Source organism: Chelonia mydas, chromosome 24 (assembly GCF_015237465.2).
Source record: "Chelonia mydas isolate rCheMyd1 chromosome 24, rCheMyd1.pri.v2, whole genome shotgun sequence".
Taxonomy (NCBI): Eukaryota; Metazoa; Chordata; order Testudines; family Cheloniidae; genus Chelonia; species Chelonia mydas.
The window spans coordinates 14,234,561-14,247,611 of record NC_051264.2 but is presented as its reverse complement, the minus strand read 5'-3'; the positions used below and the strand labels follow the sequence as shown (position 1 = coordinate 14,247,611).

The following is a 13,051-nucleotide window of genomic DNA, read 5'->3' as shown; positions in this document are numbered from 1 at the left end:
CCCCCGTCCCGTTCCCTGCACCACAGCGCCCCCTACTGAGCCCCCGCCCCTCTTCCTGCAGCCCAGCGCCCCCTAATGAGCCCCCGCCCCGCTCCCTGCAGCCCAGCGCCCCCTACTGAGCCCCTCGCCCCGCTCCCTGCACCACAGCGCCCCCTACCGAGCCCCCGCCCTGTTCCCTTCAGCACAGCGCCCCCTACTGAGCTCCTGCCCCTTTCCCTGCACCACAGCGCCCCCTGCTGAGCCCCCGCCTGGTTCCCTGCAGCCCAGCGCCCCCACTGAGCGCCCGCCCCGCTCCCTGCAGCCCAGCGCCCTCTACTGAGCCCACACCCCTCTCCGTGCACCACAGCGCCGCCTACTGAGTCCCCGCCTGGTTCTCTGCAGCACAGCGCCCCCTGCTGAGCCCCCGTCCCGTTCCCTGCACCACAGCGCCCCCTGCAGAGCCCCGGCCCTGTTCCCTGCAGCACAGCGCCCCCTACTGAGCCCCGGCCCCGTTCCCTGCACCACGGCATCCCCTACTGAGCTCCCGCCCCGTTCCCCGCAGCACGGCGCCCCCTACTGAGCCCCGACCCCGTTCCCTGCACCACAGCGCCCCCTACTGAGCCCCGGCCCCGTTTCCTGCAGCACAGCGCCCCCTACTGAGCCCCTGCCACGTTCCCTGCAGCACAGCGCCCCCTACTGAGCCCCCGTCCTGTTCCCTGCAGCACAGCGCCCCCTGCTGCGCCCCGGCCCCGTTCCCTGCAGCACAGCGCCCCCTACTGAGCCCCTGCCACGTTCCCTGCAGCACAGCGCCCCCTGCTGAGCCCCCGCTCCGTTCCCTGCAGCACGGCGCCCCCTACTGAGCCCCTGCCCTGCTCCCTGCAGCACGGCGCCCCCTGCAGAGCCCCGGCCCTGTTCTCTGCAGAACAGCGCCCCCTACTGAGCCCCGGCCCCGTTCCCTGCACCACGGCATCCCCTACTGAGCTCCCGCCCCGTTCCCCGCAGCACGGCGCCCCCTACTGAGCCCCGACCCCGTTCCCTGCACCACAGGCCCCCTACTGAGCCCCGGCCCTGTTTCCTGCAGCACAGCGCCCCCTACTGAGCCCCCGCCACATTCCCTGCAGCACAGCGCCCCCTACTGAGCCCCCGCCCTGCACCCTGCAGCACAGCGCCCCCTGCTGAGCCCCCGCCCCTCTCGCTGCAGCACGGCGCCCCCTACTGAGCCCCGGCCCCGTTTCCTGCACCATGGCGCCCCCTACTGAGCCCTGGCCCAGTTCCCTGCAGCACGGCGCCCCCTACTGAGCCCCTGCCCTGCTCCCTGCAGCACAGCGCCCCCTGCTGAGCCCCCGTCCCGTTCCCTGCACCACAGCGCCCCCTACTGAGCCCCCGCCCCTCTTCCTGCAGCCCAGCGCCCCCTGCTGAGCCCCGGCCCCTCTCCCTGCACCACAGCGCCCCCTACTGAGCCCCCGCCCTGTTCCCTTCAGCACAGCGCCCCCTACTGAGCTCCTGCCCCTTTCCCTGCACCACAGCGCCCCCTGCTGAGCCCCCGCCTGGTTCCCTGCAGCCCAGCGCCCCCACTGAGCGCCCGCCCCGCTCCCTGCAGCCCAGCGCCCTCTACTGAGCCCACACCCCTCTCCGTGCACCACAGCGCCCCCTACTGAGCCCCGGCCCTGTTCACTGCAGCACAGCGCCCCCTGCTGAGCCCCCGCCCCGCTCCCTGCAGCCCAGCACCCCCTACTGAGCCCCCGCCCTGCTCCCTGCAGCACAGCGCCCCCTACTGAGTCCCCGCCTGGTTCTCTGCAGCACAGCGCCCCCTGCTGAGCCCCCGTCCCGTTCCCTGCACCACAGCGCCCCCTGCAGAGCCCCGGCCCTGTTCCCTGCACCACGGCACCCCCTACTGAGCTCCCGCCCCGTTCCCTGCACCACCGCGCCCCCTACTGAGCCCCGGCCCCGTTCCCTGCACCACGGCACCCCCTACTGAGCTCCCGCCCCGTTCCCTGCACCACCGCGCCCCCTACTGAGCCCCCGTCCCGCTCTCTGCAGCACGGCGCCCCCTGCAGAGCCCCGGCCCTGTTCCCTGCACCACGGCACCCCCTACTGAGCTCCCGCCCCGTTCCCTGCACCACCGCGCCCCCTACTGAGCCCCGGCCCCGTTCCCTGCACCACGGCACCCCCTACTGAGCCCCGGCCCCGTTCCCTGCACCGCAGCGCCCCCTACTGAGCCCCCGCCCATTCCCTGCAGCACGGCGCCCCCTACTGAGCCCCCACCACGTTCCCTGCAGCACAGCACCCCCTACTGAGCTCGCACCCCTCTCCCTGCAGCCCAGCGCCCCCTGCTGAGCCCCGGCCCCGTTCCCTGCAGCACAGCGCCCCCTGCTGAGCCCCCGCTCCGTTCCCTGCAGCACAGCGCCCCCTACTGAGCCCCGGTCCAGTTCCCTGCAGCACGGTGCCCCCTGCTGAGCCCCGGCCCTGTTCCCTGCAGCACAGCGCCCCCTACTGAGCCCCGGCCCCGTTCCCTGCAGCACGGCGCCCCCTACTGAGCCCCTGCCCTGCTCCCTGCAGCACGGCGCCCCCTACTGAGCCCCTGCCCTGCTCCCTGCAGCACGGTGCCCCCTGCTGAGCCCCGGCCCTGTTCCCTGCAGCACAGCGCCCCCTACTGAGCCCCGGCCCCGTTCCCTGCACCACGGCATCCCCTACTGAGCTCCCGCCCCGTTCCCCGCAGCACGGCGCCCCCTACTGAGCCCCGACCCCATTCCCTGCACCACAGCGCCCCCTACTGAGCCCCGGCCCCGTTTCCTGCAGCACAGCGCCCCCTACTGAGCCCCTGCCACGTTCCCTGCAGCACGGCGCCCCCTACTGAGCCCGCACCCCTCTCCCTGCAGCACAGCGCCCCCTGCTGAGCCCCCGCTCCGTTCCCTGCAGCACAGCGCCCCCTACTGAGCCCCCGTCCCGTTCCCTGCACCACAGCGCCCCCTACTGAGCCCCCGCCCCTCTTCCTGCAGCCCAGCGCCCCCTAATGAGCCCCCGCCCCGCTCCCTGCAGCCCAGCGCCCCCTGCTGAGCCCCGGCCCCTCTCCCTGCAGCCCAGCGCCCCCTACTGAGCCCCCGCCCTGTTCCCTTCAGCCCAGCGCCCCCTACTGAGCTCCTGCCCCTTTCCCTGCACCACAGCGCCCCCTGCTGAGCCCCCGCCTGGTTCCCTGCAGCCCAGCGCCCCCACTGAGCGCCCGCCCCGCTCCCTGCAGCCCAGCGCCCTCTACTGAGCCCACACCCCTCTCCGTGCACCACAGCGCCCTCTACTGAGCCCCGGCCCTGTTTCCTGCAGCACAGCCCCCCCAACTGAGCCCGCACCCCGCTCCCTGCAGCACAGCGCCCCCTATTGAGCCCCCGTCCCGTTCCCTGCAAAATGGCACCCCCTATTGAGCCCCCGTCCCGTTCCCTGCAGCACAGCGCCCCCTACTGAGCCCCGGCCCCTTTCCCTGCCGCACAGCACCCCCTACTGAGCCTGCACCCCTCTCCCTGCAGCACAGCGCCCCCTACGGAGCCCCCGCCTCGCTCCCTGCAGCACAGCGCCCCCTACTGAGCCCCAGCCCCGTTCCCTGCAGCCCAGCGCCCCCTACTGAGCCCCGGCCCCGCTCCCTGCAGCACAGCGCCCCCTGCAGAGCCGCGGCCCTGTTCCTTGCAGCACAGCGCCCCCTACTGAGCCCCCGCTCCGTTCCCTGCATCCCAGCGCCCCCTACCGAGCCCCCGCCCTGCGCCCTGCAGCACAGCGCCCCCTGTTGAGCCCCCGCCCCTCTCCCTGCAGCACAGCGCCCCCTGCAGAGCCCCGGCCCCGTTCCCTGCAGCCCAGCGCCCCCAACTGAGCCCGCACCCCGCTCCCTGCAGCACAGCGCCCCCTACTGAGCCCCTGCCCCGTTCCCTGCAAAATGGCACCCCCTACTGAGCCCCCGCCTGGTTCCCTGCACCACGGCGCCCCCTACTGAGCCTGCAACCCTCTCCCCGCATCTCAGCGCCCCCTACTGAGCCCCCGCCCTGTTCCCTGCAGCACGGCGCCCCCTACTGAGTCCCCGCCTGGTTCCCTGCAGCACAGCGCCCCCTACTGAGCCTGCACCCCTCTCCCTGCAGCACAGCACCCCCTAGTGAGCCCCTGTCCTGGCTCATGCTGCCACTTCGTGCCATATTCCTGTGTGTGCTGTATAAGGGGACTTACCTGGGCGGGAGTGCCCCCTAGGCCGGTGCTGGCGTCTCCGCCACTCGCTGTGCCCGTGGTCCACTGGATTGTGCCATAGTTCAGCATGATGAAGGTGACTTTGCCGCTGTTTGCCAGCACGGCCTGGAATGTGTTCACCTGCAGCAGAGCGGGAAGGGACCTGGGTGAATCAGTCTGGGAGGTGGGAGGGGAATCCTGCGCGGGGACTGTGGGAGGACAAGGCCAGGTGCCTGGGGGAGGCTGGCCCTGGCCTCCCCATGGGGGACTCCACCCCTGCTGTGCTACGTATGGGCGCCAATGAAACCAACTGGTCAGTAGGTGGAGGATTTGAAGTCTTTAAACCAGGATTTGAGGACTTCAGTAGCTCAGACACAGGTGAGAGGTTTTTTGCAGGCGTGGGTGGGTGAGATTCTGTGGCCTGCGCTGTGCAGGAGGTCGGAGTAGAGGATCATAATGGTCCCTTCCGACCTTAGTATCTATGAATCTATGGGGAGACCCCTAGTGGTGACCATAGGAGTTAAACAGCTGCGGGACCCACAGGTCCCACAACCCTGCTAGCCAGTCCCCCCGGAGAGCCCCCTAGTGGCGAACATGGGCCGTGCAGCGTGGGAGCTTCACAGCAGCAGGAACCCCAGCGTCCTGTCTGGATCCAGCAGCCCAGCTAGCCAGTCTCCCTCCCTGTCTCCCCCCTGCCCCTAGGGGCTTGGCGGGGGCCTTGGGGAGTGAGGTGCCACCTACCTTCTGGGAGGTGGAGCCGTAGTAGGCCACACGGTCCCAGGTGGCCACGAAGGCCCACGCGGCAGTGAAGGGGATCGCCGGGAAGTACTGGTTGATGTCTCCGGTGAGGCGGTGCAGCAGCTCGGGGTCCTGGGTCTCCCGGTAATAGACTTCCCCACGCAGTTTGTTGTTCACATCACCCCAGTAGGGGGCCACAAAGGGGCGGCCATCAGCCAAGGGGAAGGGGTTGGGGGTGTACTGGGAGACGGCCACGCCGAAGGACACCACGCCATTGTTGTTCACCTGTGGGGGTGGGGAGCAGAGTGGGGGATGTAGGAACACAGCAGAGCATGGCTCACACCCTCCTTGCAGCACAGCACCCCCCACTGAGCCCCCACCCCTATCCGTGTAGCACAGCGCCCCCTACCGAGTCCCCTGTTCCATTCCTCACAACATGGTGCCCCCTGCTGAGGCTCGCCCACACCCCCAATGCCCAGAGCGATGCGAGGCACCTCAGCTGGTGATGGGGACACAGACACAGACATCCACTGAGTCTAAGGCCAGGTGGGTCCATCCTGCCCACCTGCTCTGCCCTCCTGCCTAACCTCGGTCTCAGAATCTCCCCTGGGGATCCCAGCCTCCAGCCCAGCCCTGTGGTGGAGCTAGAGCACAGCTTTCAGATACCCCATCTCCATGGAAAGACTCTGAAAGATGGAGACCCCGCCCTGTTACTGGGGCAGTCATGCCAAGGGTTGGCTGCCCTCCGTCCCTAGGGCAAAGTCACCCCTCGTTTCCAGCCTGGATTTGTCCAGCTTCATCTCCCAGCCATCGGCTCTCACTGTGCCCGGGTCTGCTGGGTTCAGGAGCTCTCTGCACTGAGCAATCTCCTCCCCAGGGAGGCGCTGATAGACCGGGATCAAATCCCCTCTTGGGCTTCTCCGGAGAAACTGAGCAGAGCGAGGTACTTATGGCTGTCTGTCTAAATACTGTTGGTACAATAGATAAATAGACAGACCGTGTCTATGGGGATAGATAGATAGATAGATAGATAGATAGATAAGGCAGAAAATTACGCCCTGAGCCCTAGGAATTGGTTACTGGTGGGTACTTACATTGACAGGGTTACGGCTGAGCCCTAGGAACAGGGTAAGAGTGGGTGCCCTAGAGTGTGCATGTGACAGAGAATTTTGTGTGGGTAACAGCATGGATAGATAGCTAGCTCTCTGTGGCACCCTACTGCTGGCTGCCTGTGAGCCGTGTGCCTTGGGGTTGGCGGTGGGATCGGCCCTGCTGTACATACATAGAGGGAATGGTGCTCCTTGCCATAGAAGGTGAAGGTCATGGAGATGGGGATCTCCGGTGATGACCCATCGTCAACTTTGGGGTTCTGCCGGTCGCCCTGGGCAGGTCCATAGGGATACAGCAGGGAGTCTGGGGCAAGGAGAACGTGCCTTGTGAGAGCCTGGAGCACCTGCTCCCCCGTCGGGTCCCATTGGCCCCCGGAGAGCCACCTCTCACCTCATCCCCAGCCTGATGCCCTTTGGGATCAGCAGTGCCCCCGCATGGTGTCAGGAGCTGCTATGGGAGGGCTCCCCGTTGGCCTTTGTATTCCAGAGCCATGCTGAAACAAACCAAATCCCCCCAATCTTCACCCTGATCCTCCCCATCCATAACATAGCCCTCCACCGCGATTCTCCAACCACCTCTAATACAGGCCCCTACCCTGATCTTCCCCCCTCACCCCATCCCTAACATAGACCTCGACCCGATCCCCACCCTGATTCTCCATCCACCACTAATACGGGCCCCTACCCTGATCCTTCCACCTCCCCTCACCCTTAACATAGCACCAGCCCAATTCTCCACCCACCCCTAATACAGGACCCTACCCAAATCCCTGCTCCTAACACAGCCCTCCATCCCGATTCTCCACCCCAACCCTGATACAGGCCTCTGTTGGACCATATTAAAGAAGTTCTGTATTAAAATCACAAATGAGTTTGATTCCCCATAGTTTAAATTCCAGGGTATTACTAATTAAGAGGTCTCTTGGTTTTTGGTACTGTTTCTCTCCCTCTATGTGTGAAACTTGCAAGCTGCTAATTGTGTTAGTACATTCTAAGACAGAGTCTGTTCTCAAAGCAATTCTTTGTAGGATTCTCTGCAGGAACTTAAAAATAAATTAAGCTCTCTGTCCCAGCTACAGGACACCCTGATACAAAAACAAGTACATGCCAATGTAGACTTGGTCCAAATTGGTCTGGGTAACCTAAAAGCCTGCTGGAATCTTTGGAAATGGCTTAATACTACCACATGGCTTATGCATAAAAAAAAAATATTAGAAATAGGAAACTACACAGCCATAGCTCTGGGATGCGCTGAAATGCAGATACTTGCACTAGCTACTTTGGAACACGAAATGTTCTGGGTCATACTGGGAAATATTAAGGGTTTGATGCATTTGTTAAAACAAAGAAAGAGATCATTGTTTGACACTTATCAATATGAATGGATGCAATGCATTTCCAGTATTGTAAAACCAGACTTGTTAATGGGAGAAATTGTTGTCAAAATTGCACACCAACAGTCCCTGGAGGGAAAGGTATTGAAGGTTAACCCACTCCCCATATTACACATGGGATCCTTCTGGCTACCCTGGACCTCAAGCCAGTGGGCTGGGGAGGGAGGGAAGCTATTGGACACTAGAGGTTGTACCGAATGGACTCCTCAAAAGTGGGTGTGCCTCACCTTGCCTGTTGCCCCAGAACCTTGTAGTAAAGATACATCACTAGGATCATGTATGTGGGATGAATTGGAATCACAAACTCAAATTGCCTCACAGTACCTTCTTTTGAATAGGTTACATAGAAAGTGACACTGACGATTATAGAGTCTGTTCTCAAAGCAATTCTTTGTAACAACAACTACTCACACAGAGAGAGACTCAAAGCAATACTTTGTAACAATAGAAACAGCACCCAGAGACTCCCCACCCTTTTGTTGTATTAACAATTGTGATTAAAATAGAGATAGAGGATGTATATGGATGGATGCTTGGTGTGGATAATAACTGAATGATCAGGGAGGTGCCAGCCTAAGAATCCAGTGTCCATTGGCTGAAGAAGGCATCAAGTGGAAATAACCAGAGGACCCCCGGAGGGCAGACTGGAATCCACCCAACAGCCTCAAGAATGGGAGAACCAAAGAACAAGATAATGTCTGGCAGCACGGAGCCGTCAGGAATGTGCCATCTGCGGATTGATTCAGCAACAGCATGATGAAGCAATTCCCACAGACTGGCCTAGGAATAAATTCCTATAAAAATAGACTCTAGAAAGTGAGAACTTTGGGGCTCTAATTCTGCAAACCAACTTCCAGGAGCATCAGACGAGCATCTGACAAGGCCCTGCTCCCTCCTCATATCCAGGCCACCTGGCCAGTGGCTTGGCACGAGCAACTCTAAGGCTGGTAACTATGATAACAACCTTGCAGAACCTCTGTGTGTGTGTGTGTGTGTGTGTGTGTTTATGAATGAATGAATGTGTGAATAAATATGAGATTGAATGGAATGTTATAGCTATAACTAACTGCTTACTATGATTCTTTCTGTATTCACAATAAATGTGGTATTTTGCCTTTTCCTCTTTAATAAGATCCTGCTGGTTTTTATTTTATTGGTATAACACCTCTACCCCAATCCCCACACCAACACAACCCCCACTCTCATTTTCCACCCCCACCTCTAATACAGGCCCCTACCCTGATCCCCACCCCACCGTGATTTCCCACCCCTAACACATCCCCCTATCCCGATTCTCCACCCCACCCCTAATACAGCCCCCTACCTTGATTCTCACCTAGGGTTGCCAACTTTCTAATTGCCCAAAATCCAACACCCTTGCCCCACCCCCCACCCTGCCCCTTCTCTGAGGCCCCACCCCCACTCACTCTGTCCCCCCTCCCTCCGTCACTTGCTCTCCCCCATCCTCATTCATTTTCACTGGGCTGGGGCAGGGGGTTGGGGTGCGGGATCCAGCCAGGTAGTGCTTACCTCAGGTGGCTCCCGATTGGTAGCACAGTGGGGTGAGAGGGGTGAGGGCTCCAGCTGGGGATGCAGGCTCCAGGCTGGGGCCAGAAATGAGGGGTTCAGGGAGGGGCTCTGGGCTGGGGCAGAGGGTTGGGGTGTGGGAGGAGGTGAGGGCTCTGGGGTCAGGATGAGTATGAGGGGTATGGGGTGCAGGAAGGGGCTCTGGGCTTGGGTAGGAGGCTCAGGGTGTGGGTGGGGGTGTAGGTGCAGCTCTGGAAGGGCGTTTGGGTGTGGGAGGGGGCTCTGACCTGGGGCAGGGGGTTGGATGCAAGAGCTGGTTTGGGGTGTGGGCTCCGGCCAGGCGGCTCCTGGTCAGTGATGCAGCAGGGCTAAGACAGGCTCCCTGCCTGCCATGGCTCCGAGCTGCTCCCAGAAGCAGCCTGCATGTCCGGCTCCTAGGCGTAGGCGTGGCCAGGCGGGTCTGTGCGGTGTGCACTGCCTGTGCCCGCAGACACCGCCCCCACAGCTCCCATTGGCCACAGTTCACAGCCAATGGGAGCTGCGGAGCCAGAGCTGGGGGCAGCATGTGGAACTTTCCTGGTCGCCTCTGCACCTAGGGGCCGGACATGCCGGCTGCTTCCGGGGAGCTGCGAAGAGCCAGAGCAGGCAGGGAGCCTGCCTTAGCCCCACTGCGCCGCCGACTGGACTTTTAATGGCCTGGTTAGTTGTGCTGACTGGAGCCGCCAGGGTCCCTTTTTGACTGGGTGTTCTGGTCAAAAACCGGACACTTGGCAGCCTCCCCCCCTCCCCAACCCTAACATGACCCCCGACTTGAACCCCACCCCGCTTCTCCACCCTTTCCTGATACAGGCCCCTCCCCAATCCTCACCCTGAACCTTCCCATCCCTAACGTAGCCCTCCACCCGATTCCCCCCCAATTCTCCACCCACCGCTAATACAGGCCCCTAGCCCTATCCTCACCCTGATCCTCCCCATCCCTAACATAGCCCCCACCTGATTCTCAGCCCAGTTCTCCCCCCATCTCTAATACAGGCCCCTACCCTAATCCCTACCCCTAACACAGACCCCCACCCTGATTCTACCCCCCCATACCAGCCCCTACCCCAATCCCCGCCCCTACCCCAATCCCCCCACCCTGATTCTCCATCCCCACCCCTCATACAGGTCCCTACCCTGATCCACACCCCTCCCTCCCCATCCCTAACATAGCCCTACCCTAATTCTCCACCCCACCCTAATAGAAGCCCCCCACCCCGATTTTCCACCCCACCCTAATATAGGCCCATACCCCAATTCCCACCCCTAACAAAGCCCCCCACTCTGATGCTCCACCCCAATCCTAAACCCTACCCCTATCCTCACCCTCACTCCCCATCCCTAACATAGCCCCCATCCAATCCCCACCCTGATTCTCCACCCCCACCCCTAATACAGGCCCTCCACTCTGATTCTCCACCCCCACCCCTAATACAGGCCGCTATCCTGATCCTCACCCCTCTCTCCCCATCCCTAACATAGTCCCCGACTCGATTTCTACCCTGATTCTCCACCCACACCTCTAATACAGGCCCCTACCCCGATCCCCACATCACCCGTAATACAGCCCCCCACCCTGATTTCCCACCACTAACACACCCCCTACCCCGATTCTCCACCCCCATTCCTAATACAGGCTCCATCTCCCACCCTGGTCCCAACCTCACCCCTAATATGGGTCCCCCCCATTCCGAGCCGTTCTTACCTTCTGCCATCACCACAGGGGGAGGCTGCACCAACCCTAGAGAGGGGAGGGAACAGACTGTCAGCCCCGGGGCAGGACACACTGACACCAGCCCCCCACGCCTGATGGGCTCCAGACCCAGCGGTGGGCCTGGGCTCCACTCACCCAGCAGCAGCAGCAGGAAAGTGAGGGGGGTTTTCATCTCGGCCGGTCCCTTCGACGGGCAGCCGCTGGGTCAGGATGGGCAAGCGTAACAGCAGCCGGACTGCGGGGCCAGGAGAGGGAGTTAGGGTTAGGGAAGTTAGGGTAGTTAGCCAGTGAATCAATAGGATCTAGTGACCTCTCCCCCCCGCCCCCATATGCACCCCACTGTCTATGTCTGTACAACATCTATCTAATCTGTCTATCCCTATACACAGCCATCTCTCTCTCTCTCCCACCGCACGAGGGTTGTCACCTGTCCAGGATTTCCCAGGATCGTTCCTTTTTTGCTGTGGCTGTCCCGGGAAGTTTATAAGGATGATCAGCAGACACTGCCAGATGGCCAGCTTTCCGGGCTCAGGACTGTCCTGGATTTTGTCCCATTTTTCCCTACCTACACGATGGTAACCTTTATCCCCCGCCACACCCATCCATTTGTCAATCACCCCACCCCATCCATATGGCATATAAGCCACCTTCTGTAAATCTTAGTCACTTCATTTCTCACCACAGCTGGTTGGCAGTGTCCACAGCACAGCACAAAGACGAGCATAAGGAAATAACACCTCTGAATCCCAACCCCCCTGCTCCAGTCCACTAGGCCCCATTCCTGTCCAAGACCTAGGGAGAGAATCCAGGAGTCCTGACCCCAGCCCCTCCTGCTCTAAATCACTAGACCCCACTCCCCTCCCAGAGCTGGGGATTGAACCCAGGAGCCCTGACTCCCAGCCCACTTTGCTTTAATCATTGCAAGCCTCTTTCTATGGAAATGCTCATAAACAATACCATTTATGAAGTGGGTGCACAGAAACCCAGGTGGGCGAGCGTTTGTGGGTGAGTGCACACGTGGCTGTTCCTCGTTTCTATCTCTCAGACCTCGCCGAGCCTCACGGTCAAGGCACTTAATTTGAACTCTGGAGAGCTGCGTTCTAATCCCAGTGGTCCCACCAACTCCCTGTGTGACCGTGCCCATGTCACTTAGCCTCTTGTGCCTCAGTTTCCTCATATGAGAAGTAATAGTCTTCCCTGTGTAGATTAGGAGCTTTTCAGGGTGTTGACTGTCTCTTACTTCGTGTCTGTGCAGCGCCTGGCACAACAGGGGCCTTGATTATGGTCGGGTCTGTGCAGCGCCTGGCACAAGGGGGGCCCTGATCTCGGTCGGGGTCTGTGCACGCCTGGCGCAAGGGGGGCCCTGATCTCAGCCAGGGTCTGTGCAGCGCCTGGCACAAGGGGGGCCCTGATCTCGGTCGGGGTCTGTGCACGCCTGGCACAAGGGGGGTCCTGATCTCGGTCGGGGTCTGTGCAGCGCCTGGCACAAGGGGGGACCTGATCTCAGTCGGGTCTGGGTAGCAGAGGGCACAATGGGGGCCCTGATCTTGGTTGGGGTCTGGGCAATGGCTGGTACAATTTTGCCCTGATCTCTCACAGATGCTACTGAAATACAAAGCACTCACCGGCTGGGTCCGATCCTTTCAGCGTCTCTGACTTGCCCTGAATGAAACTTTCCAGCCAGCTGTGTCTCTTTATTTCACCTGGGACAGGGCTGGGAGACAGGAGCGCCCTCCTCCTCCCATGTGTCCCTCCCACCCCGTGTGATCCTGGCCAGCGGCCCAGCTGTTGCTGCTGTGTTTGTATGTGTGTGTGCGTGTGTGTTTGCCTAATGAGAGATTCCAGGGGAGGAGTCCGGAAGCCCAGTGATACTGTGAGGGTGCAACTGAATCAGAGCTAAGGATAAACCTGCAGCCATGAGGCCAGGGAGATGGACCCCTGGGGAGACTCCCCTGCCACCCGCCTCTTCTGGCCAAGGCCCTGCCCCTGCTCACTGCTCTCAGGCTCCCTGAGGTCCCAGTCAGAGTGGGGAGGCAGGGCCAGATTTCCATTTAAGTCCTGGGTGTGACGTTGCATCCTGAGCAGCAGTTCTGCAGAAAAGGACCTGGGGATTACAGTGGAAGAGAAGCTAGATATGAGTCAGCAGGGTGCCCTTGTTGCCAAGAAGGCTAACGGCATATTGGGCTGTATTAGTAGGAGCATTGCCAGCAGATCGAGGGAAGTGATTATTCCCTTCTATTCGGCACTGGTGAGGCCACACCTGGAGTATTGCGTCCAGTTTTGGTCCCCCCACTACAGAAGGGATGTGGACAAATTGAAGAGTGTCCAGCAGAGGACAACGAAAATGATTAGGG

The 13,051-nt window shown here is 61.2% G+C and overlaps 1 protein-coding gene across 1 annotated transcript in view; it reads right to left on the bottom strand.

The window, feature by feature from the left end:
- Nucleotides 1-12,414, bottom strand: part of LOC102942939 (sushi, nidogen and EGF-like domain-containing protein 1) — a 13,457-nt gene extending 1,043 nt beyond the window's left edge. Inside the window, exons 1-6 of the mRNA XM_043535031.1 lie at nt 12,323-12,414; nt 10,833-10,932; nt 10,689-10,724; nt 6,200-6,330; nt 4,921-5,202; nt 4,183-4,320 (exon numbers count right to left, since the gene is read on the bottom strand). Of these exons, the coding sequence (XP_043390966.1) occupies nt 4,183-4,320; nt 4,921-5,202; nt 6,200-6,330; nt 10,689-10,724; nt 10,833-10,869 (624 nt within the window). The 5' untranslated portion in view covers nt 10,870-10,932; nt 12,323-12,414. The remainder of the gene's footprint in view (nt 1-4,182; nt 4,321-4,920; nt 5,203-6,199; nt 6,331-10,688; nt 10,725-10,832; nt 10,933-12,322) is intronic.
- Between the last annotated feature and the right edge of the window lie 637 nt (nt 12,415-13,051).